The sequence below is a fragment of the Bactrocera latifrons genome, unplaced genomic scaffold, assembly GCF_001853355.1.
Source record: "Bactrocera latifrons isolate USDA-ARS-PBARC rearing strain unplaced genomic scaffold, ASM185335v1 scaffold_3, whole genome shotgun sequence".
Taxonomy (NCBI): domain Eukaryota; kingdom Metazoa; phylum Arthropoda; class Insecta; order Diptera; family Tephritidae; genus Bactrocera; species Bactrocera latifrons.
Genome location: NW_017536629.1, coordinates 3,342,257 through 3,369,178, shown reverse-complemented (window position 1 = coordinate 3,369,178; position 26,922 = coordinate 3,342,257). Strand labels below are relative to the sequence as shown.

General features: G+C 34.9%; 2 protein-coding genes across 4 annotated transcripts in view; one reads left to right on the top strand and one right to left on the bottom strand.

Moving 5' to 3' along the window:
- Positions 1 to 6,390, top strand: part of LOC108970483 — a 55,186-nt gene extending 48,796 nt beyond the window's left edge. For 2 of the 3 annotated variants that reach the window (XM_018935909.1, XM_018935908.1), the window contains exons 2-7: positions 4,257 to 4,618; positions 4,737 to 4,824; positions 4,899 to 5,355; positions 5,414 to 5,544; positions 5,610 to 5,690; positions 5,768 to 6,390. In XM_018935909.1, coding sequence (XP_018791454.1) covers positions 4,400 to 4,618; positions 4,737 to 4,824; positions 4,899 to 5,355; positions 5,414 to 5,544; positions 5,610 to 5,690; positions 5,768 to 6,075 — 1,284 coding nt within the window. In that variant the 5' untranslated portion in view covers positions 4,257 to 4,399 and the 3' untranslated portion in view covers positions 6,076 to 6,390. The remainder of the gene's footprint in view (positions 1 to 4,256; positions 4,619 to 4,736; positions 4,825 to 4,898; positions 5,356 to 5,413; positions 5,545 to 5,609; positions 5,691 to 5,767) is intronic. The other variant, XM_018935910.1, reaches the window with a different exon arrangement.
- Positions 1 to 11,613, bottom strand: part of LOC108970484 — a 70,551-nt gene extending 58,938 nt beyond the window's left edge. The window contains exon 1 of the mRNA XM_018935911.1: positions 10,762 to 11,613. Coding sequence (XP_018791456.1) covers positions 10,762 to 10,831 — 70 coding nt within the window. The 5' untranslated portion in view covers positions 10,832 to 11,613. The remainder of the gene's footprint in view (positions 1 to 10,761) is intronic.
- Positions 11,614 to 26,922: the final 15,309 nt, after the last annotated feature.

The following is a 26,922-nucleotide window of genomic DNA, read 5'->3' as shown; positions in this document are numbered from 1 at the left end:
AATTAACATAGAAAAAACACTTTTTATTCGTACTAATTAGATTATAATATTAAAACTTAAAACAATATATATATGACAAAAAATAATTTTTGACCAACAAGAATAAAGCATTGAATTATGTTAATTAATAAAATAATAAAGTGTAAAAATACGCCTTTCAACAAAAAAAAAATTTTATTTTGCTACATACAAGTTTCATAAATTTTTGTACTTTCGGTAAAGTTAAGTAAACTTCAGAGTGTTTTAATATATTATTTTCCGATTTATTTGTAGAAAAATTTTTTTTATGGTTTTGGCAAAAGAAAAAAAATTGCCATGTACGCCATTGAGTAAAATTGCACTTTGGCTTTTAAGAAATTTATGTAACTCTAAATGAATAATGTACAGTGAAGTGCGACATCAGTTTTATAAAAGTAGTTTAAGGCTCTTCAGATAATTTAACCAAAACGCTAAAAGGCATTGCACTAGCCTATAGCGTTTTTATAAAAAACAACAACAACAATTACTGTGCGGGTCACAATAGAACTTAAGGCACGGTAAATATGCAATTAACTGTTGTGCGATCTCACAAAACGCTCGCGAGTTACTAGAAGCTATTGGGAGAAACAGTGTAATTATTTTCGGATAAATATTTTCTTTAGTTGTTACATGAATTTTCATTGTTTTAGAGTGAGTGAAGGTTTGTCAATTAGTAGCAAATTACAAAGGTCCTTAGACTCACGCGAATAACTAACGAAATTAAAATTTCAAATAACACGAAAACTTTTTGTTCTAATAACTTCTTAATAAAAATGTTTGACAATTCAAGCGAAAATAATTCAAATTTTTTCATAACGGAATCTCGACAGTAGCTGTCAATTTGTGTTGATAAATCCTCGCTGTTTTAGCTTTTACTAAAGTGCTTTGCGTAGCGCGGTACAACACCAACAAAAGATTTAAGTTTAATAAATACCACAACCAGCACATTTCAATCCACAACATGCCGAATTACGCGGAGGCATTTGTAAAGTAAAAGTACCGTTACAAAGTCAAAATATGCAATTCAAACTTTTGGCATACGCAACGGCATATCTAGCGGCTGTTGCGGCTAAATTAAAAAGTTAAGCAAACAAATCCACTGACAAGATGAGCAAACGCCGCGCACTTGTTGTGGTTAGTTACGGTGTGGATTGCGAGCAGCCACAGCAAAATAACGGCGGTTTTCACCACAAACAGAAAATGTAGTTTGCAAGAAAAAATAAAAAGAAACGTCATAAAATTAGCAACAAAGAACGTGTACGATTTTAAGATACTGGATACATACAAATTACTAGACATACACTTGTATATACTTGTACATACATACATATACATACATGTGCAATTTGTATATTTACGCACAACATTAAATTCTTGCCTTGGTTACGCTCGCAAAACTGCACAAACTGCAAATCTTCAAGGCTGTGGCAAGGTATTGTCTCGCCAACTTTAACTGGTAAGGCGGAAAGTATGTTTTTGGCTTTTTGTGTAAGTTTAATGAAACCATGCAAACAACTTACCAAGCAGCCGCACGAAGTAAGTTACCGGCGCTAACACAAACCCCGCGCAAACAGAGAATTGCTCAAGGAAATTAACTTGCGAATATATTTAGTGTTCAAAGCCATGTGTTTTTTTTTTCTTTTTTGTTTTACACTTTTGTCATTTTTGCCTTGTTTTTGTTTTTATAATTGTTGTTGCCATTTGTATGGCGGTCATTATTTATGCGCTTCTTGCGGAAATACAATTGTTCAGCTGGCACTATCATTGCATTTTGCATATCTAATGCGCATGCCCAGACACAATAATGCGGTGTATAAGGTGATTCCTAATGCAATGTTCCTTATGAGTTGTAAAAACGAGAGAGATATGCCATTTTTCATTTGCATATAGGAAGAGCTTGGTCCCAACGTTGATAAAAGCGCTAATGAGGAATAAATATCTAAAAAATTTCATCGCATATTATTAGTCATCATTGCTTTTACCAAGCGTTGCTATTATGTTTTCAAATATGCAAATTATAGTAGTGAGAACTTAACCCGTATTAAACAATGGCTGTATTACGATAACAAGAACACCCATACATCTATTTTAGTTGAGTAAACTTTTACTTTATATTTATACTCTTGCAAAATGCTGCTACAGTGTTTAATAGTTTTGTTCAGCTAACGGTTGTACGTACCAGAATCGGGATAGCTATAGAGATTTTTATAAATTTCAATCCCACAAAACCTGTTGGAAATATATGGACGCCGGTACCTACAGTTAACTGTTTACCGAAGGTGTTGCTCAATGTGTCAGATTTGTAATAGAAATGCCCAGAGAATCCTTTCCTGATAGTAGTATGAAGGTGTGCTACAAATGGGTTGAATTGGGTCAGTAAAATTAACAAATTACCGTTTTACCGAGTAACGAAGTACCAGACTGGCAAGCATGATAGTTTTTTCGTTACTTGGTGAAAAACTCGGCTGTTTGGTTTGCGTTGTTGCCTCCAAAGTTAACTTAAATTCACTGCAAAAAGTCCTTGACAAATTTTTCAAAAGAAAGTATTTATTAAAATTTAGTTAGCCGGTTTGGAACAAAATTTACACCCACTATTGAGGTAAAGCAAAAAGAATGTTCAAAGTTAAGTGTCTTATCGAATATCCCTATAAAAATTTTCAAACTTCCAAGTGACGAAAACTTTATATAACTTATATCAAAACCCGGCTGACTTTACTCCATAGGATTGTGGCTTATCGATAGTGAAGTCGATACTTAATATAAAATTTAACCTGTAGGAATTTGGAAGTTGCAAGAGTAAAAGTGTTCGGTTACAACCGAATCTAGCCCTTCATTATTTGTTTTTATCTCTTTAGTTTGAGAAGAAACCATGAATAAGTAAACCTTATCTCCATCAGGGCATATCCTGTCTTGCCTCTAAATCACTCTGTATAGATACTTCATAAAATCGAGACATATCATCAGTAGCATAGATTTGAAAATATATCTCTAAAAATAGTTTTTTCAAAATTCAAATTGTTTCAAAATTTTAGCCGTTTCAGTGCTGTGGCAATTCGCCCGGTTTAGTTCCTTTTTTATGCTCTAAATAGGGTATATAAACTTTCGCAGATCCTATAACAGACTTGGGTGCCCCAAATAACTGATTTATAACTGTTTCTTAGACACCTTTAAGAGATTCTCTCCAAGTATGAACTCTTAATTGTAACAAGAAGTTCCTTCACCTTACAGTTTTATATTTTTTGCTTACTACCCGATAGCAAAATTCTCAACTCGCGTGCGCCTAGTTCTTTATTGGCGTAAACATCGCTCATGCGATTACTACTAGAAAAAAATCTAGTCTCATTTATTTTGTAAAAAAATTCAATGTTCTAAAAAAAAAAAAAAAAACAAAATAAAAAGCACACATCTCAACCGATTTTATGGCAAATTTTCTTTTCTTGTGAATATTATAATTCAAAACAAAAATGTTCTAAATTCTTTCGATAAAGAGCATATAATATAATTACGAGATATTCGTCGCCAAACACTAATGTCTATGATAAGAAAAAATAAAGGATTTGCTAGCATAAATTTTTAAAATATATAAAATTTACAAATAACTTTGAGGTTTCTGGTAAAGAAAGTATAATACCTACATGAAGTTTTGCTTTTTTTCCATCAAAGTACTTGTTTTCGTTCTATAAAAAATAAGTTATTATTGACAATCTTCACAGCACAATACTTCATGGTAAGATAATTGTTTTTATAAGAAAATTCTGTAAAAATACATGAGAAGCTACGTATTCATTATATTAAGGGCTATCTATTGAAACCCTTTATCTAAAGCAATAATTACAAAAAATATAATTTTAATTATTTTCTAATCAAAATTTATGTTTGGAACAAAAATTTAAGTTCATATCATTTTAATATAAGGATTATTATACATTCATTGAACATAACGAAACTGTATACTAAACAAATATATTTTTGTGCTACAAGGCGTATACGTAATGTTAAAACAAAATGTTACCTATACGCCTACTTTAGACAAAACTAAAAAGTTTACAACAATTGTGCGACATGGCTACTCACAAACACCGCCATTAAAGCAAAATGAAATAGTATGCACAATCAGCAAGGACTTTTACCATAATATTTTATTATATTTTTTATGCCTGCAGATTTCTAATATAATAATATATATTTGTTTTGTTCGTTGGCATCTAATAATTTTATCTCATCAAATTTCCTTACAGTGGCAGCTGAAAACTAAAATAAAACAAACATAAATAAAACTTTTTGTACTTGCACACCTGCGCGCGGCTACTTCCGTTTTGCGACAAACACGCCCTTCAAATACAGAGATAAATTGTATAAACATATATATACACACACAGTGATGACCTGGTTTAGTGGCGTAACTGCGTCGTATGACAGCAACTTCCGGTGTAAACGGATGTTACACGGCTATTTGTTTTTGGCATGTGCTTTTTTGCTGATTGCGGTGCCGGTGCCGGTGAACGCACGTCCCAAGGAGACGACAAGCGATGTTATCATACCGTTGGACGACGCTGGGCTGGCATTGAGCGAGGAATATGGCGATGTGGATAATATTGAGGTGGGTGGCTATTAAAACAGATATGTGCATGTTGTATTTAAATATATATATAGGCGTCATAAATGACATAAATAAGCGCAATTTTATTTAAATCAACTTTTCTTATTTGTGACTTCAGTTCCACCAAGCCAAAATCGTCGATGGCGTGCTGCAGGAAGATCACCCAGTTATAATGTATAAAGAAGATTTCGTGAGCGAAGATTTTGGTAAATTATGCTCGCTTATTAGCACACATACATATAAATAATAATATTTTACTCCACTTTCCCTACCCAAACAGTTCCCAAAAAGAATAACACACATCGCTTGCGTAAACACAAAGATCCAGCACATCGTCGCCGTCGCATCAACGATCAATCCAACTCGGAGCAGTATCATCCATTGCAGCCCGAGAAAATCTATTTCGATATATTATCCTCAGCACCGATTGTTACTTCCGATGAGTCAAAGTCTGTCAATTCGAAAGCGCATGTAGAGGTAATTTCTCTAGCCGATGCTGACGCGAAGCTGGTGGATGGTGAAGATGAAGCGAAGCGCCTGCTCAATAAGCGTCCCAAAAAATTCCAGCACCATCGTCAACGTCGCGATACAGACAGAATCTGGCATCGCGAACATCTGGTGCAGAAACGTCACCAAAATCCTTATTATCGCTTCAAAGGCGCAAATTCAATCAGTTCACACCCAATAGTACCCAACTACTACTTACCTAGCTATGAGCCGGTGAAGCGCTATCAAAAGTAATTATTTTTGAATTTAACGAAAAAAATTCCGATAAAATTTTTATTTTCTGCGCAGACAACCTGTTGCCGGCGACTTCTATAACGGCCCTGTTAGCACGCTGCCCAAAATTACGGTCAATACGCGTTTCGGCGGCGAAGACAACACGGATCGTGTGATTTGGCGCGACTATACGCCAACCAGAAATCGTAAGTACTAAATGCCACATACAATTACAACAACATTCTAATGACTGTTAATAAAACACTTGCAGCCAATAAACGCTTGAATATCACTGTGGGCACACCCCGGCCACTGTTTTCGCGTCGCACGGAATCACCTCTTTCAGCTGTACGTAAGTATCCAATTAAAGAAATCGAAACTTTTGCTTACGTTAATCATTTCCGCTTCCGTACATTGAAAAATATCTAGCCCCAAGAGACGAGACAGGAGCAGCAAGTAATTCAGGGCCTGTTCGTCGTCCCGTCGTAACGGAATCGCCCATCTTTCAATTGCCCACAGCCCCGTCCACACGCCCGCCACCACCGACACCGTCAACAGCATCCCCCTCAACCGCCTGTGTGTGGGCTATAGCCAGCTGTTGCGCGCCCAACGACTCCGAAGTGCGGTACGGCTGCTTCCAACGCTATGGTTGTAATTTGGTCTTTTGGAATTTGAATCCCTGTGCCGACAATATACGCGACAATGTTATCGACTATCTGAGCAAACAGTTCGATTAGAGCGCAGCATGTCCGATGTAATGCAGTTACTAGTATTTAAAATTGTCACAAAGCATTTATTAACCATAGCTTAGTTCGTAAGTTTAAGTTATTGCGTGCTGTTTTTCTTTTGTTTTTAAATTTAACTGCATCATTTTTAATGATGCTGTATTTTTTTATAAAAAAATGTATTTAATTTAAAATTGCTAACGATCTTGTGCATTGATTTAAGCAACTATACTTACAGAGATTGTGTAGTTGCTTGATTATAATCTTTTAAAATAAGAAGCATTGAACATAAAAATATATTTTTATATGTGTGTGCCTCAAAGAAAACTAAGAAATTTTATTTGAAAAATGGTATTTTATATATTTATTATTGGACTATTGTAGAAGCCTCGACAAAATGGTAAGAAGTGAAAGAAAAATTTATAAGAAATTTTAATAGACCAACCGCTATCAACGAGGAAGAGTAGGTCCTCTTTCCGAGCTCAGAACGCCGGTAAATTATTTTCCGCTTCATTCAATGGGTTTCACCATACTATGATTTTAATTAATTTTTTTTTTTTTCAAAATTTACCAACCTAATGCCGCTTGGTACACTAATTTCTTGGCTCCATAAGAAGGTTAAGTTCGAAGATGGGCAAAATCGGCCCACTGCCACGCCCACAAAATGGCGGAAACCGAAAACCTATAAAATGTCATAACTAAGCCGTAAATAAAGATATTAAAATGAAATTTGGCACAAAGRATCGCAYTAGRGAGGGGCATATTTGGACGTAMTTTTTTTGGAAAAGTGGGCGTGGCCCCGGCCCCTACTAACTTTTTGTACATATCTCGAAAACTACTATAGCTTTGTCAACCAAACCATAGAGTCGTTTCTTTTAGGCATTTCCATATACAGTTCAAAAATGGAAGAAGTCGGACAATAACCACGCCCACTTCCCATACAAAGGTTATGTTGAAAATCACTAAAAGTGCGTTAACCGACTAACATAAAACGTCAGAAACACTAAATTTTACGAAAGAAATGTCAGAAGGAAGCTGCATCCAGGTTTTTTTTTTTTTAATTGAAAATGGGCGTGGCATCGCCCACTTATGGCCCAAAAACCATATCTCAGGAATTACTTAACCGATTTCGATGAAATTCGGTATATAATATTTTCTTAACACCGTGATGACAYGTACCAAATATGGGTGAAATCGGTTCACAACCACGCTTGAAATCTCGATTATCACTTTATCATGCGAGAGTATAAAATGTTCGGTGACACCCGAACTTAGCCCTTCCTTACTTGTTGGTATTAACTTACTTACAAAAAAAAAAAAAAGTGATTTTCTTGTTTTGATAAAGCATTGTTTCCTGATAGGGAAAATCAAATTAAAGCAAAGACATGACTTGATAAGTATTACATATCTACTTATTTAGTAATCGAAACATAGATAATTTCGTCAATCTTGGATCCACCTTTAACACCAAGCACAACGTCAGCCTAGAAATCCAACGCTATATCTCTTGCCAACAGGTGCTACTTCGGGCTATGTAGAAAATTGAAAAGTAAAGTCCTCTTTCTACGCCAATCAAGAAGAAGAAAGTCCTCTTTCGACGAACAAAAACAAAACTCTACATGTGGCTCAACATCCCCGTCCTGATATATGATGCAAAGGCATGGACGATGACAACATCTGATGGTTCGACGTCACGAGTTTTCGAGAGAAAGATTCTGAGTAGGATTTATGGTCCATTGCGCTTTCGCAACAACAAATACCGCAAATGAATCTGAAAGTATTCGACGCAGTATGCGCTCAGGAGAAGCAGAGGAAGACATCTACTCCGTTGGTGGGTAGACGAGATGGAGAAGGAACTGGTTTCGCTTGGAATCTCCAGTTATCGTCGTCATAATCGTAATCTCAGTTCAAAAATTGGTAATCTGGTGGAAAATTTTGATTTGACAGTTAGAGTAAAAAATGTTCCCAGGCCGGTGAAATCGTAGTGTCGAAAATATTGCTGCTACCAGCACATCAATTGAGGAAAACTCAAATCAGTCTTTCACACGTCGTTCTCAAACGTTGGGCAACTCTGTGATGTCGTTGTGGCAAATTTTTGGAAAAGATCCTGGTCTACATCCTTATAAGATCAAACTGACTCAAGAACTGCAAACGTCCATCAGAATCGTCTTATGTTCGTTAATTGGGCTAAGCAATTACAAAAATGGTCCAGATTTTCATCGAGAAATAATCTTCAGCGATCCATAAGTCCCGTAAAAAATACACTTTGGTGTGGTTTATGGGATGGCGACGTCTGATCAAGACTGGCACATTACTGTGAATGGGAATTGCTCAATGATAACCAAATATTTTTGACCCGAATTCTATTTTATGACGGCTTCAAAAGCCACACAGCGAATGTTACAATCGATTTATTGAAGATCAAATTTGGTGAATGTGGTATCTGACGAAATGGCCCAGTCAATTGGCGACCTCGGTCGTGTGATCTGAAGCCGTTAAGCTATTTCCAGGGGGCTACGTCAAGTCTATGGTCTATACCAACAAATATCTAACGTTATATTTCAGCAAGATCGGCCTGTAAGCCATCGAAAGTTATATTCAGTTTTGGCCTTCTGTAATCGTGCCCTTGGTGGCCATACAAAATAACTCAAAATCCACACATAATGGCATCGAATGTACTTTCACAGATTTGATATCCCAAACCGTTTTTGCTTTATTTGTAGCGCTCTGATCGGTGTTATAATTAGTAGCGGAATTCGTTTGACAAACTCGTTTCTTACCATTATAGCCTCGATTGATCGAATTCAATTATGAATACACAACTTCTCTTCACAGTTGATGAAAGTCGGTTTATATGCATCATTCCTCATTCTGAATGCTTAGGTCATCTGGGCCGGTAAGATATTTATTTCAGTACAATTTGGATATTATGTTTTGTTTGATTTTATAAGGCACTACATAAGAGCAGTGTTTCAAATCATATTTACAACAAAAGTATTGTTCTGTTCTGGATTATCTTGTTGTTGTAACAGTTAATGGGATCTCTAACTACCCGGCATCTAATACGTGATTTATTTATTCAGGATTATCTCAAAACGCACATCAAAATCTGTATGCAATCCACAAACTCTTTGATTACACAAGATACACTGCCCTCACAAATATGGACACATTACAAAATATATAAACATATGTATACGTTTTGATAATTATGGGCAAGCATTGGATAACAGAATTATTATCGGTTAAACTTGAAATACACCGCTTTCCTGCAATAGAGCCAAGCCCTTCTGCGCTATTATACATACATACTAAATTGCAATGAGCTTATCGCTTGTCCACATTAAACTGCTTTTAACCAGCTCTTAATGCTAGTTTGGGGGCAGTTTATGCAACCGCGAATCGTTGCGCCGCCCATTCATTATGCTGCGGGCTCAGAACACTCATTACTTTAGTGTAGGCGCGTGTAGCTCTGACGGTGCCAATTAAGCATTGGTCGCGCTGTGTTGTTGCTGTAACAAATACCTTAGCGGATTTTTGGCTTACTATAACGCTCGAGGGTAGTTTGTTAATTAATTGTTAGTGGTTTTGTGGCTTTAAAATGTAGCAATTTTTTGAATATATAAACTGTCCCTACCATGTATGTAAGAATTATGAATCTGTGTCGCCGAATTGGTTCAATCTCAATTCATCAGTCATTGCTTAGGTATTTCAGTTGAGTATTTTACCACTGATTGAGTTTCACATTCTTTTATAAACCGTTTACTTCATATCATATAAAATAGGATTTTTATAGGTCAAATACTACTTAAATTGATCACTAAGTGTATAACCGTTGATTGTTATTGATGAATATTTGTAACCAAAGTTGAGCTAATACTCGCAGTGAAGATTTTATGCCGTTTTAGCCTTTACTTTGAAATTTCTTTAAATTTCAACAAAATAAAGAATACGGGATTCATTATAAGTCTTATAAAATAGAAAAATATGTATTTCCTTTCAAACTAATCTAAACATAATTACACTAATCCAATTTTTGATTACATAAGTTAAGAGTTAACCTACCTCAATGCGCTCTAAGCCTTCACATCGTTTTGATATATGTATGTATATTATGTTTGTAATTTTCTTAGATTTCCTTACCTCTTCTACATACCGCTAGAGCAGCATTCACTTTACTTGTTTCTTGACTCATCATGTAACACATGTCACTTACGTAACGCATTTGGCTATTTAGAAACGCTTTATGATAAGCAACCGATCTAAATATATTCTACTGAGTAATGTGACACATAATTTTCACATGCGTGAGTCACTGTGTACAAAGCCTTCTGTCGAAATCTTTGTTCGCATTTCTTGACTCAGCTAGGAAGCAGATATTAATGTACTTGTTGTTGTGGTGTGATAAAATTTTACTATTTTCTATGCAAATTACTTTATTTGTTTCTATTTTTGCTTGCTTTTTCTCGGTAATCTATAATTTAAGTGCCGTTATAAAGCAGGGTCAAAAAACGTCGAACTTGGAAATACACATACATACAGCTAACGAGATAGAGATACTCAGGAATAATCATGTTGGTGCATGTGCACCGCAATATGCGCATTCCGAATGAATGCGAACATTTTGGCATTACACTATTTTCCAATTTGCATAGCACCAAATAAAATATTTGCTTACAGCGAATTTTTCGAACTTACCGCTACCACCATCGTATGATTTTATGGTGGAACCGCTGGTGTTCGACCGCTTAATTTCGCGCCGGCCCATTTTGTTAGCTGGTGGCGTGGCTAAAACGATTTCTACACCCCCCTCGTTTAGGACTGACGGCGGGCTTAGTTGCTCTTCGGCTTCGCTGCTAAAATCGGTCTCGAATTCGGCACGCGTTTGCTTTGTGTAGTGTTGGCGCGACGGTTGTGCTATTTGATGTTGCGATGGTTGATGTGCGTTGACTTTGCTGGAATGGTGGTGTTGGTGGTGGTGTGAGTGTTGATGCAAATGCGGTTGGTAATAGTGTGAGTGATGTTGTGGTTGGTAGAAATGTTTGGGTGAATTAGTGGCGGATGTGAGTGCAGGGGTGCTTGTGGTGGATGCGGCTAAAGCGACGGCCGTTGTTGTCGCCAGCGATGGTGTTGAACCGGCTGCTAGTAGCGCGAGATTCGGTGGGAATTCAAAATATTTCACCTGCAATGGATTGCCCGGTGTACTGCCCTTTCTGCTGGCTGTCGGTGTGCCTAGCGCGTCTAAGGTATGTGTTGCAGTTGTTGTTGCTGTGGTTGTGCTGCCACCTTTCGCTTTGTGTTGGTTAGTGTGATTGTTGCATGTGCCTGCGCCTACTGTGCTGTGGCTATTGGTTGTTGTTGTTGTTAATGTGCTGTTTGTGTTGCTGTTGTAGTTATTGTTGGTTGTGGTGCTGTTGGTGCAATGGCTGCCGGCGCTGTGCGGTGTGGGTGGAGGGGGTGGACAAGCGTTGATGCTACCGCTGCTGCTGCTGGTAAATGATGGCTTGCGCAGTGATAACGGTCTCAACCCTTTAGCAGGGTAAAGCGGGTACTATCGGCCAGCAATACGAACCCAATCGCGATGGTCACTGTTATACCAGACACCTGTAATTCCGATTGAGAAAAAACAAAAACAAAACAAATACTATAATTAGAACATGCCATATGCTATTTCGTTGCTATTAATTAAGCTATAATTGGATTCGTTGTGATGGACGCGAAGAGTAGTGGGTCCATTTACGGTGCCTGGCGAAGTTTAATGCAAACCGGATTTTTATTTGCAATTTTATTTTTTTATTGTTGTTTTGGCAAACAAGTTACATCTTTTGGGATTTAGTTTGGTTGCGTAAAAAGAAAAAGATTCTAATCATTACAAATAGATTTAGAATACTTTATGTACTGATTAAAAGATTACAAATTTGTAATTCGTTTTTGTAAAGTTTTAAAAAAGAGTTTAGCAACTTTTTTATACTGATTACAAAATTGTAATGTAATGATTACTCATTTGTAGTCCTTTTTGTAAAGACTTAACAAGATTCGAACTCTTTTTGTAATGATTGAAAGAGTTTGGATTGACCATTGTAATCATTAACAAATGTACAAATGTCACTAGTAATGATTACAAATGAGTGAAGGATTTGTTTTTCCCAGTAAAATATAGAATAATTTTCAAGAATTAAAAATTATTAAAATCTGTTTGTGTGGTGAGTAGTGAAGTTTGAAATACGTTTCGTAATGATTACAAATGTTTGGCAACTTTTTTTTATAATGATTACCAAGGTTATGATGTAGTAATTACAGAGTTTATAATAATTTTTCGCATTGATTATAAGTAAATATTAAGAATTGATTTTAGTAATGAATATAGTAATAATTAGAGTTTTAGAGTGTTTACAATATTTTGCAGTCATTTTTTGTAATCATTGCAGTGTCCACAAAAAATATTTGAATAGTTAGCTGATATTTTTTGGTTATAATAATGAGTTCATTTTTACATACTTGCATAATAGTTTTGGACTTTAAGCGAAGTACAGAATAATTTTTCAGTAATGATTACAAAGTCTATTTTTTGATGATTATAGTTTAAGATCCACTTGTGTAATGAGTACTGAATTTTTTAATACGCTCCGGTAATTATTACAAAATTTAGAGTTCTTTCTTCTAATTATTACAAAAGTTAAGTGCGATTTTATTTTTTGTAATGATTACTATACTATGAATAGCTTTTAAATTCATTGCTATTTTTGTTTTAGTCATTCGTTGAGTTTTACAAATAATCCTTTTGTAATCCAACAGCTGCAGAAGAATTCATCTCAGGTAATGTTTTTGCAATGCAATAATATTATTTGTGACTTCTGATGTCACATGGTTAACGTTAATTGTTTAAATTTATAATTTATAGTGAAAATATCAATAAAAATATTTAAGCTTTAGCATTACTGCATTAGTACACCCTGTATTTACTGCTAGATAAGCACCAAGCTAGCTACTAGCATCCACTAATAATGAATACACTTACAGCTTATTGAAAATACATATGTATAATCGCACAGTTTTAGACACATCTGTATCAATAAATTTTATTAGCATAACTTTAGGCGCCTATCAAATATAATTAACTAACTTCGACATGGTCATATTTGCACCACACGAATCCATTAAAATATCGAAACATTATCCCGTCAGAATTTATTTCAATATAAATTAGCATCAACAAGTTCATTTATGGTTGGAGAAATTTATTTAGAATATTCAATGTTGCTTAGCAGCGATTTTGCGGCATGGCAGAGCGGAGTGTTATTAATTACGGTAAATAAATATGTTGATTTTATGCAGGAAAATTGCTGAAAATAAAACATGGATGAGTGGGCATATGCAGGTTGCTATGAGAATCATCTGAAATTAGCTTCGATGATAGGCTTTTGTAACATTTAAAATAATTGCAGATATTTTTTGATGAGGTAGTGATTTCACTATATGTAAAAAGAATATACTCTATTATTATTATTAGTTTTTAGTCTGTGGGAGTAGTTTGTAGAATAGTTTCGGAAAAACTTCTATAATTACACAGTACAACAGCTAATCTGGGGGGTGAGAAATTMCAAGTCAGGGTGATGGTASTAGGTCAGTATAGTAAAACCCTCAAAGGGTTTGGCGTTCGTATGTGTCAGTTTTTTTATGACCTTTTAAATTTTTTCCTTATTTCCCATGGTTTTCCATCTTAACAAATTAATTTTTTCCAATCAGGCGTACTAAATGGCCCAGATTTACGTAAGCTGATTAAAAGTGACGCCTTCAACAATATTTAGATTGACGCTGAATTGAATGTATGGCAGGCAATCAAAGAAGTAATAGAAGGCTTGTTGGGAAAGCATCGTTCCAACAACTACGATGTTTCTGTCGCAAGGATGTTATAATAATACAGATGTTATATATACGAACTAGTCCCTCAGCTTTTAATATATCGTTTTGAAATTTTGCAAACGTCATTTTTTCTTCAAGAAGCTGCTCATTTTTCGGAACTGCCGATATCGGACCACTGTAACATATAGCTGTCATATAAACTGAACGATCGGAATCAAGTTCTTGTATGTAAAACTTTCACATTTGACCATGTATCTTCACAAAAGTTGGTACAGGTTATTTTCTAAGACAACAATGTAATATCCGAAAAAATTGTTCAGATCGGTTAACTATAATTTAATTTAGATTTAATTTTAGGTTTCATCATATTTTTATTGCATTTTTTAAAGTTGAATTTAAATTTGAATTTGAATGAGAATTTTAATTTGAGTTTCGTTTTCGTTTTCGTTTTAATTTTAAATTTAATTGTAGTTTAATTTAATATTGACTTTAGTTTTAATTTTAATTATCTTTCTAAATTTAATTTTTGAATTAATTTTAATTTTTAAATTATATTTTTTGAATTTAAATTTTCTTTTATATTTTGTATTAATTTAATTTTTATTTCATTTTTAGTTTTAATTCTTAAATTAATTTTGTTTTAATTTTAGATTTCATTGAATTTGTATTGATTTTTTTTATTTGAATTTGAAATTTTTCATTAAGTTTAGTATTAACTTTAATTCTACTTTTAGATATCAGTGAACTTTGATTGATTTTTTTAATTTTAATTTGAATCTGAATTTGACTTTAATTTTAATTTTAATTTAGATTTAGTTTTTATTGAATTTATATTGATTTTTTCTTTGAACTTGAAATTTAAATTTAAATTTAATTTGTAATTAACTTAATTTAGTTTATTTTGATTTAATTATAATTTAATTATAATTTTAGATTTAATTGAATTTTTAATTTTACGTTTTTACTTTTTTAATAAATTTAACTTAAGTTAGTTTATTTTGTTCTAATTAAATTAAATTTATATTAATTTGCATTATTTGTTTATGTAATTAACACACATTTTTTTGTGTTTTTTTTTTTTGAGTGCCATATTTGCTCTCTCCTGTTTTTACGTCCTGAAATGGTTAGTTTGACAACTCATGGCAAATAAAAGCAACCCATTCACCCATCAACACACGAGTACATACAAACATATATATACACCGGCATTAGCTGCAGTCACTCAATCATTTAATCATTCATTTGTTCATCCGTTTCCTCAGCGTTTTCCACTGAACTGATGGCAAGTTGTACATAAAACTCATGATCTTTTTGCTACTCTCCACTCTCCGAGAGCGCAACGGCTTTTACGTTTCAATCGATTTCGAATTGAATTACCATCATATGACACCAGACCAACAGACAATATACACACACACACACTCAAACATACAAACAAGTCGAATGTACATGCAACGAACAGAGGCAGACATGAGCGTGGCTGTTATAAAGGACATTAACAATGAAAGCGACAGATGAAAGATTAATGTATTGCACCGCGAGCGAGGAGGGAGAAAAGTGATAAACAAAATCAAATAAATAAAAAAAAAGAAATACGCACCAACTAGTGAGACAAAAAAACAAAAAAAAAAAAAAGAAAAAAATTGGTTGCAAAGCGGACCGCGCCAGGATTTGCTGGCCGAATGAAAAATGCTGGAAGGAAACAATTTTTCACCAGCGCTGTCGATTTCGTTTTGCCTTATCGTTTTTCCGCATTTTTTCTTCATTTCCTTGGCTGCTGCCTTACGGAATTAATAAATTCATTTGCATTGTTTAACCGGAAGGGACAGCACGCACAGCACAAAATACAGAAAACGAACAGAAACAAAATGCTGAATAAGGCATCGCATTCGCCAAGCCACAGGCCGACCACCAGCCATGCGTGGCGGGTATTGGGTTCTTTATCAGCGCTCGGGCGATTGTCTAAGTGACCCAAGGAGAGCGGCTTGTTGCCAAGAAAACACATTCTCGTTCTGCTTACGTGACGTGTGTTGTTCGTGTGCATGTGTGTGTGTGTTTAATTGTGGCTTCAGTAGGCTATGGCAACGACTATTTATCTACATTCTTGTATACATGTGTGTATATGTGTAATGGTGATGTCTTTTTCCGGTTAGTTGGTCTTTGTGGCTCAGCAGGCAGCCAGCGTGCTAGTCCACAGAGTATTGCCTAGATTTCTGAGCTACAATTGCCTTGTACATTTGTTTGCGCATACGCAATGGACTAACTGCTCAACCGTATTTTATTGCTGTAGTATTGTTGCTGTATGCATGTGTGCACACTACTTTGTCGCGAATTTCACCCTTTTCCTTTTCCTACATTGTAGATTTACTCGACCAATGCTTTGCTTGATGATTAATATACGCACAAAATTATACACATATGCATACAAACCTGCATACATAGGCAATATTTGTATTTCTGCCAGCTCCAGTGCCCTACAACAAGTTCTACTTTCGTCTTCATCACCATAAGTACACACACACACATATATATATATACTTGCAAATAGTAATACCCAATCATTCTCAATCAAACTCAACACATTGTTGCTTTTTAAGCAAACAAATAAACACCACACACATGTATTGGTATTATTGTGGCATGCACACATACATATGTACATCGCCTACAATATCGAGCCCATTCAGCCGCAGTTGTGCAAACAGCTCTTCAACGTGCCACACCTGTGCAGTGTTGAATACAGTGCCTCATTGTTACATGAAAATTTCCGCAAATATTCAAATTTAAACGGCGCAACGCCTGAATGTTGGCAACACGCAGCATAGTTTATCAATATGTTGTCATAAGTATGTGCCTGTGCTTGCCACAGCAACTACTTATTGGCGCAAAGGTGTGACGGTACATTAACACACACACCTAAATACATAACTCCTTCACTCAAGCGCCCGAGTTATTACAAGCGTATGTGTGTGTGTGTGTGTGTGCTGTCATTGTGTATTATGAGGTTGTTGTAATAACTAATTCAAATAGCTTTTGCGGTAATGAAGTTCAATTTGCTTTTCAATTAAAGTTTGGCGTGGCGCGAAAGCAAAAAGGTGGAGAAAAATAACAACTTAACTGTTTGTATATTCGACGCCATTACCCGGCACTCGCCTGTCGCCTGGCATGCCGTCCAATATATTGATGGATGAAAGTTTGTATAATGAGTTAAGTTTATTGATGATTGATTGCTGTAGCAAGATTCTGTTTGCGCAATGTAAATATTCTTACTCATACGCAGACATTTCGACAAATAAGAATATTTAAATAGATCTTGAGTTGCAGTTGGCTAATGTGATCATTCACTCGGAATGAAATTGTCAATGCTATTAAGGATGCCGCTACTGTACTTTGCTTTTCAAGGAATTAAGATTTTCGACTTTTTTGGAAAAATTAAAACAGTAAAATGAAGATTAGAATTCAACAAATCGAAATCTGTAAAGAGCTCGGAAAAGAGCTACAAATTAAATCACAAACAAGTAAGAAAGAGTTAAGTTCGGGTGCTACCGAACATTTCATGCTTTTGCAACTTTTGAGAATCAAAGCTAGAAAAATACCTTACAAATTAGAACTTAAACCAGAGGGACGGAATCTAAGAAATTTTATATATATGTGACCTGATCTACGAAAAGGGAGCTAACGTGCGAAAACTAGTTTATGACTTTTTGGATTCTATCACGTGAAAAGGCATCTCATCTTCCATCCGAATCAACTAAGATTTTGTGACACCTAAGCCACCTTTCCGTAGACCAGGTCACATATAGTACATATACTCTACATAGTTCATACACTGATCTAAATATTCGGCATAATGTTGATTAGAAAAATCAAAACTCTTACGTGTACATAGTAACTGTATGGATGTTGGAATAACATCGACTCGATTTTATTTGTTGACTAATATCATGCCACATACTAAAGAAATGTTCCATGAGATTCATTAAAGTCCCTCAGATATAACCACCAATCTTATGGACCAAAGGATGTTCGAAAATCATGGTCAACAAAGCAGTACTGTTATAAATAAAACACGCTCTCTCATTTTCATAGAGATAACTCACATATTGACCGACATAAATATGTACGCAGTATAGAGTAAACCGTAAGATCGAAAATCGGAAAAAAAAACATTAGGTATATGGGATATATCGACCCGATTAAATTTTTGACACACAGAAATACAATTACTAAAAAAGGATTTGAGCTAAGTTTCAAATATTTCTTATAGATTGGCTGATATTTCTTGTAAATACTCAACTATAGGTACTGGGGTCAAAATATTCTGTACTTCGGGGATTCAATACTTTGGTTGTCAGTGAATGATTTTCCTGTTGTATTAATTGCTTCCTGAATTGTGCACTGGAAAGTAAAATAATCAAATAGAATTAAAATTTGTGCTATATGAGAAGAAGGCGTTGTTGCCGTCCGCCGAGAGGAATGGCAAATACTAAATTTAATCAAAATTAGTCGGTCTAGCCGATATATTTGATTTTACCCAAAATGGGCAATGTCACGCTAATCGTCCAATTTTTGCCCGGCTGCCATGAAACCCTTTCGTACCATATACCGTAATAAGTGCATAAATGGTCTGGTCCAATGGTTTTCTCCCATGGGCTTGAAACAGGCTGAGCACAAGGCAGAAGTCTTGCTCATAAGCACCAAGAAAATTTTGAATAAAATAACTCCCACTATAGGAGATTGTGCGATTACTTCACAGCCACAGTTGAAGTATTTAGGAGTAATATTGGACTCCAAACTAAAATTCAAGGAGCACATGGCATACGCACCAAATAAAGCAAATAAAATATACAATCCCATTGCTCCACTCCATTACGCAATTATATTCGTCATTCCAGCTGACTTTATGGCTAGTTGTTGATCATGTGTGTGAGATAACTTCCTAAAATTCCTTGGAAACATTTTATCAAGTACGCTTAATGGGGAAAGTTGGTGTAATCATCAATCAATCTCGCCTAGTCACAATATCATGATAATCTTTTCACATCTTAAACATATTAAATTTAGTCTGTAGTATAAATTAGTAAATAGAAATAGTATGTTGTTATTTTTGTGTTCAGTATATGTGAATTATTAAGTGCTATATACATCACAAGTGGGAGTTTTTATAATTAACAAAAAGAAAATAATGTGTCATCAAACGAAACTTAAGTCTAGTTTATATAATGAATTTTGATAAAATTACTTGCATAAAATTGAAAGGAGGTCACTCTATATGATAAATTATGTATTTTTTTTCTTTTATTTATTATTTGTACAATAATAATACAATTATTATTATCCATTAAATATAAGGAGCACTAGCTACAGAGGCTTTCAGCTCAGATAAATTATGTAAAAAAGAATAAGATACATGGAAAGTAAGCTTTAATATGGAAAAGCGGCAAGCTCAAACTTCTTAGCATTGTGTACAAGCAATTTATTTTTACATAATTACTTTTAAAAATATGCATAGTTTTGAATTTAAGCTTGCCAACTGCATATGGGAGAAAAAGCAAATGTTACTCATCCGCCCTGTTGATCTATGATGAGAATGCGTATAATCATTGAGATATGTGTGAATATATACATATGTAGTAAATTGATATTGCTTACTAATTATTATCTGTGGCTTAATGTTATAAAAAATAAAAAAAAATTTATTTAATACGATTTATAGCACATATTAATCAAAAAACATACCAACGTTAATAAAAAAATTTTAATTTATGCCAAATCATTTGAATTAATTTGCGAAATAGTACTTTAAAGTGCCATTATAAAAATTAAATTTTATGCGTCATTTCAAAAATTCCACATAATTGCTTAAAAATATACTCGAACAATTCAAAACGCATTAAAGTAATTGTTTTTTGTATTAAGTTCACCTTTTCTCAGCTTACACCGCCTTGAAATATATAACTATATACATATGTATATATATTTAGATACACACATATATGGTACATGAGAAAAAATCTAATCATTTTAATTGCACACTAAAAGCACGCCATTAATGTAGATGAATAAATTTGCTGAGTTTCGGCATTTCACCTGCAAACACTGGGAACACACACACACAGGCATGTGTATACAAGTAAATCTGGTTTTGCCACGTTAGCGAGTTCATCTAAATTTACTTTACACAAAGCCAATATCCCCTAATATCACCGTTAAATATGTAAATGCGTGAAGCGCAAACTTTTTGTATGCACAATTTAATTACAACATAAAAACATAAAAGTTGAAGTAACAAGTTGGGAGATCGTTATAAAACCGAGCCGTAGTGTACAACAATTTCGCTGTGAACTGTAAATGAAAACGGTAAATGGCGAATGGTAAATGTGAATGATAACGACGAAAGGTGGTTGCGCGTGCACACACATACACTGATAAACACTTAGATGAGAGTGAATCAGGAGTGTTGCCGTCCAAATGGCAAAAGTGGCTGGCGTGTAAAAAAAAGATGCGAGAAGGATGAAGTTTTATAACGGTGCTGTGAGTTGAGTGTAATTTAAGTCTTTAATTAAATTGAGATTTATCTTTGTATGTTCACACCTGTGTGCGTATATGTGTGTGCTACATCGGCATTTACACATGTTTCCGCCGGTGCTTACATCCTTATAAGTATATGTGTAAGTATGAACTTAAGTATTTGTTTGGTATATGCATGGAAGCCATCACAGGTAGATCATACATTGTATGCATGAATAGAAATAGAGAAAGGTTGGAAATTTGCATAGGCAAATAAAAATATGCAGAGAGTAGTAAACACACAGTAAGTGTGGCCATCCATATAGGCAAAGGTTTCGGCTTTTTTTATGTCACTTTTATTTGTTTGTTGAGTGTTTGTTGTACGTGTGGAAGCAAATTTCATTTAAGTTGCATACTTATGTTTAAGTGTGCTACGAAATGTAAAACGAAAAAAAAAAATTGTAATAATAAAAAATAAATAGTTTCATTCAAATTATTTACTTCAAATGGCGCTAAGCATCAGCACTGGTGTATGTGTGGCTTATGAACCTACCCGATTAACCTAACCTAATCTATATTGTTATCAATCTTTAGAAAGAGCCAAATAATTACGAAAAAGAGCTGCAGTAACTATCTATGTTATTTCTCAACAATTTAAAGAAGCCTCTCATAAGGGGTTATATACAGTTAGAATTAAAAAAACGATTTTTATATTATATCTTCTTATATTTATATATTAAAGAATACACACAGAAAATTTCATATCATTCCGATGATCAGCTGTACTACCTTTACATATAAATATTTTTAATAACACTCAGCCCTTAAATATATAATTAAATAATACCGTAATATGTGTACAAGTTTTTGGATCAGTGAAAGTTTTCTAAGAAAAAAATCTGGAAAATTCGCTTTTTTCGGTCCTTTAACTGTATATAACCCTATAAGTCATCTATAATACAGGGGTTTTCATGTTCACCAAACCTGGTGCTTAATAAATCGATTGCGACATACGCTGTGTGGCTTATGGTGCCGTCCTGTTGCAACAGCATATTGTTCAAGTCCTTGTCATTAAATTTTGGCCAAAAATATTATATTCGGTTTTCATTGAACGGTAGCAAGTTCAAATCACAGTAACGTGCCGGATATTATCTTGATCATCAGGGAAGAATGACGCCGCTGGACCATGAACCGCACCAAAACGCAAGTCGGGATGCAAAGCTGACTCATAGAGTACATGGGGATTGCTGCCTGGCTAATAATAAATATTATATTTATTGACGATGTTATTCAGCCAGAAATGAGCCTCATCGTTGAAGATGATTTTTCGATGAAAAGCCGGATCATTTTCAAGTTGTTGCTCTCCCCAATTCACAAACCTACGACGATTCTGGTGTCCAAGCGGCTTCACTTCTTGCGTCAGTTTGATCTTGAAATGATGTAGACCATAATCTTTTCGCAAAACTTGCCACAACGGCTTGAGAACGACGTGTGAGATACTTATTTGGGTCTTGCTCAATTGACGCTCTAGCACCAGCAACATTCTCCACACTATGGGCATTTCTCACGGGCACGGAAATATCTTGTACTGTGCCTGTGGGTTCAAATTTTTCCACTAGACGATCAATTGTTGATCTGCAGAATGATTATGATGACCGTAAGTTGGACGGAGCGCTCTTAAAGTTGAGGTTAATTACTCCAAATTTCGGTAGTAAATTTTAATAATTTCGACTAGTTGTTGGGTTACATATCTTCCCACGATGAAATGGCAAACCTTACTGAAGAGAAATGTCAAAAGAGTGGGAAAAAATATGTTATCGTCTATATTATTTATACTTTTATATATATGATTACAAATAATTTTCGGCAAAGAAATCAGTTTTAGTGGAACGACCAAAGCATGTTCAAGGGTTTATGCTGAAATAAGCAGTGTGAGACATTATAAATATCTTATCACTACTTACTACTACAATTTTTGTACTAATTCATGGTCTATCTAATCAAATACTTCTTGGATTGCCTTAAACTAACTCGACTCAATACATATTGGTTAGTGTTTGGCATATGAAACGTGTCAGTGCTAGACTCGTACGAAAATAACATAACTGAGTACTAAGTTAGCGAAATCATCACTATTATTGACGGGACACGTTTTTCCAAAAATTCTGTTCGTTCTGACCAAAATTCTGTTCGAAAAGCGCTTCAAATTTGAAACAAAGAAGAGAAAACCAAATTTGTTTTATTAAAATTGTCCCTAAGGATCAAAAATTGACTGTGCGTAGCTCATGAGCCAAACAGATGCCTTCAGCAAAGACCATTCCAGCATGCTTTTACTGATTCAAGAATCTATTCCCCAGAGAAGAATAAGGATTTCTATTAAAATACGTGTAAATGTGCGTGTGTGTGTTTTGTATGAGCCAAATATCATAAATAGATATCGAGCTTTCACAGTTCTTTCCAGGGATGAATGAAGTGATATAGACTACAGCTCGACAGTATATGGGAATGGTGGAGCCTAAGATGACTGAAAGCCAAAAAAATTTCAATAGGTTTGAGTTCTAATATACGGACGCCAGCAGTAAAGCTGTAAATATATTATATGATTTCGGTCACTTATTGAATGTTTCTTATTACATGACGACACATGAATTTATAACCTTTTCTAATCGTTGTAACAATTTTCAGATTACACTCACGCCATAAATGATAATACCTAGTAAAACTCAGTAGAAATCTGCAAAAAAAAAAATTAAGTTCACAAGTTGAAATCCGGCCTTGAAAAAAGTAATAATAATCATAATTTATGTTACAAAAATTCTCTTATAATTGGACACTGTGCATCATGACGTCATTGCGGGGCTTCGACCGCTATAAGCAAATACAAATAACTACTGCACGCGGTTGGCAAGGAGACGAAGCACGTGTTAAAAACGAATTAATATTTCAGACACGGTCATGAAGATTAAATTACAAAAGCAACGGCGATTGAGGCGCAAAGGATAACAGCAGCCAAACAACGCCACTGCTAACAGCGCCCACATGAAGTACCAAATACTAATAATAACAACAAGGGCCATGCTAATGCAAGCTGTTATTGTGGCCCAATTTTAGTTGGCTTCGGCATACTCATTGACTCAGCTAGAGAGGAGTGTGTTGTGTTGATACCTGTTGTGGAAGGTCTGCGCGAGCGCTGATAAAAGCGAATTTGTCTTTGTCAGTGGCGACATGCCAAAGAAAGCGATTCATTGCTTTTATGACCGTCATGGCTGCCAAGCGACCAACTATCCATAGACCGGACATCTATCAAGCCACTCAATGCCCACAGCTGTCAATTTATATTGCCGTTATGCGCTTACTTGATGGACTTGATGGCGAAAATGTAAATAGCCGGCGAGTTCCGCGCTGACAACAAACGACGGCAAGTGGATTGCCATACCAGCATCTATGCAGGTGGGTATGTGTGTGTATGCGACACTGCGTTGTAATGAAATGATAGCATAAGTACGTGTGGGTGTTGCTGTGTGTGCCAGTTTTTTCATAGGCGAAATCTACTCAAGTGAGGAATATCGATCGAAGGGAATGTGTGAATTTGCTATAGGCTATAAAAGGTGGGTATTAAAATCATATGACATCAAATTAATTTCAACTTTATTCTATTTTTTAACCTTATTCATTAGCTGATAAAGACAATTAATTTATTTTTATTTGTTAGGGCACATAATAAATGTGTTTTTTTTTAGTATAATGTGTAGCAATGCTATAATAAGTTTTATAAGCTCAAAAAATGCTTAAAACCGCATGAAGCATTTTTTGAGCTTATAAAACTTATTATAGCATTGCTACTGAAATATTTATATAGATACTTGAGCGTTTTGTCGTTTGGCGGTATTTTTGAACAAGTAATTTTTTTACGTTTTTGTAGAGAATTTTGCTGCAGCTGAAATAAAATGCCAAAAGAAAATTATAAATGTGATATTTCTTATCCCAATCATTGTATTTCTTATGACTAGTTTTTTGATATATTTTTTAGGACTTTGGTGATTATAATAGAGCAAATGAAATACTTTTTTGTCTCACTTCATTGCTTTCCGTCTGAACGATTGCAAAAATATTTTTATGTTCATTCAGAAAAAAAAAAAACAAATCATTTAGCTAAAAAAAAATATTTACATAATAATTTATATACGTAACCTCAAATGATAAAAATAACGTCTGATAAAAAAACATTGAATTTTTTATTGTTTACGATTCTCTCCATTATATATATATTTATAAAATCAGTTAGTTATAACCAATATATAACTATTTTATAACCAAAATTCTAAAAAAATGTTCAATATGAGTGGTTTCCATTATGGGTATTATGTATGTTGATGTTACGTTAGTTTGCATTTTAACTGATGATATATACTTTAGGATATCCGACGTTTACTTCGGGGTTGTACTTGATATACCTTGTTTAGGGTATAAATAATATTACTAGATGGTAAGGGCGTAGTGGGGTGTAGTCGTGCGTTTGGGCAAGCAGTTACAGTTGCAGGGCTGTAGCCAATTCCTACTCGTGCCTCCTCGCCGCGCACATTGGATATTTGAGTACCCCTTATGTAAGATTCGGTGTCCGAACCGTGCGAAGCCTTGAGTCACTGTTAAAAGAGAGGAAATGTCTCAGATTGCGCGCTGGACCCGCAAACATAATAAAAACTATGACTTGAGGGCATTCACCCGTCCGTTTTGGCACGCACCCGGTGGATGAACGACTCGTCACAATCCGCATCAGAACAGAATTTTTCAACATAACACTAATGTGCCACTCCCAGGTGCCACGATATAAAAGTTGTGCTTGATGATTTTAATAGCAGGGTGGAAAAGGGGGCCATCTTTGTTGCAAGATTTGGGAAATGCAGCCTTCATAGCGATACCTCTCGAAATACTAGATTCCGAAAGAAAGTTTCGAAAAGTTCGAAACCAGATCGATCATGTTGCTTTAGATAGACGACATGTCTCCAGTATCTTTCGATCCATACCATTATGATGTTGTACAACAACAAAGCACGCTCATCAACAAACAAAGATAAGGTACGACGTCGAAAAACTACTATCACAACCGACAACGAAACTTTTTCTACTTTACTTGTCCCCTGGTCTCTGAGAACACTCATCAACAAGAGGGTAGTGGCTGCTTGAGCTCTTCAACAATCCTTTACATTATGCTACTAGTTTCTCATCTTCTCATATTCAAAATGATCACTTCCAATACGTGCAAACCACACCCAGCCATCAGGCTTCCATCAAAATAGAATAACTTTCGGCTGGGGTTTTCCTCATAATAGTGGAGTGAAAAAATGTTTTGTTATTTATGATGGAAATTAGTGATTAATCTTTGAAATGCCGCATAAGCGAGCAAGCAAGCCATGTTCGGAGTATTGAAACAATAGCTTTATAAGAATAAAGTTGAGTTGACAAGATATCTCCCCAAAAGTTTGCTGTTATTATTTCCATTATCATCGAATATAATGTTCACCAATCAGACCAATATAGCATATAGCTGTCATAAGATTGTGAGTGGTAAAGATTAGGGTTATGAAGCTTTCCGATTTAGTTATATAATATATTAAATATATAATTATTAACATTTTCAACAAAATTTAAAAAAAAAATCAAAGGATTTCAGACTTTTATTTTCACTGATATTTAAGGTAACTCTTAACGCTTACTTATAGCAATACTTCCACTGAACTTTTCACTTTAACGAAGCGCTTCAGTTCCATTAAACAAGCAAGTACAAGCGCCTATATGTATGCTTAGGAATTTCACAGCATATACAATTTAATAAATAAAATAGGGTTGAGTTTACCGAATGCCTTAGGATATCATAACTATGGGCTATTAGCAGCACATAAAACCAAGAGGCAGCAAGAGAGGGAGAAGGGCACGAAATAGTTGGATTAATATAAAAGTTATGCTCGAACGAAATTGTGTGGAAACCGCGAATGCTAATACGGCGAAACGCGTGTGTAAGCAGATGCTTATTTGCGTGGTCTGACGAAGGGACACACAAACAAATAGTATACACATTTACACACATACAAGCATTTGTTTGTTAAATCTGTGTGTGTGTGTGTGTGTGTGTGTGTGTGTGTGCAGATTTTAAGGATAAAACTTTTGCTTGTAATTTTCACACTTTTTCACAGAATGTCACGTATTTCTACACAGTTTTGTTGACAATACAAAATGTGTGGCAACATCGCGTGTGTAGGCACATACTATATGCTGGTAGCTATATACACACACATGCACATAAAGAACTACAACAAACTCTTTCATACATATGTACTTCATATCAACATGTATGCTATTTTTTAACCTTTCTGAGGGCTGTCTATAAAAGCTTGACTGTATATGTATTTGTGTGTTGAACTTTTTTGCAGCCGTTCTTTCGCACCGAACAGTTATGCCGGCATTTTCAAAGGATATTGGTAACTGTTT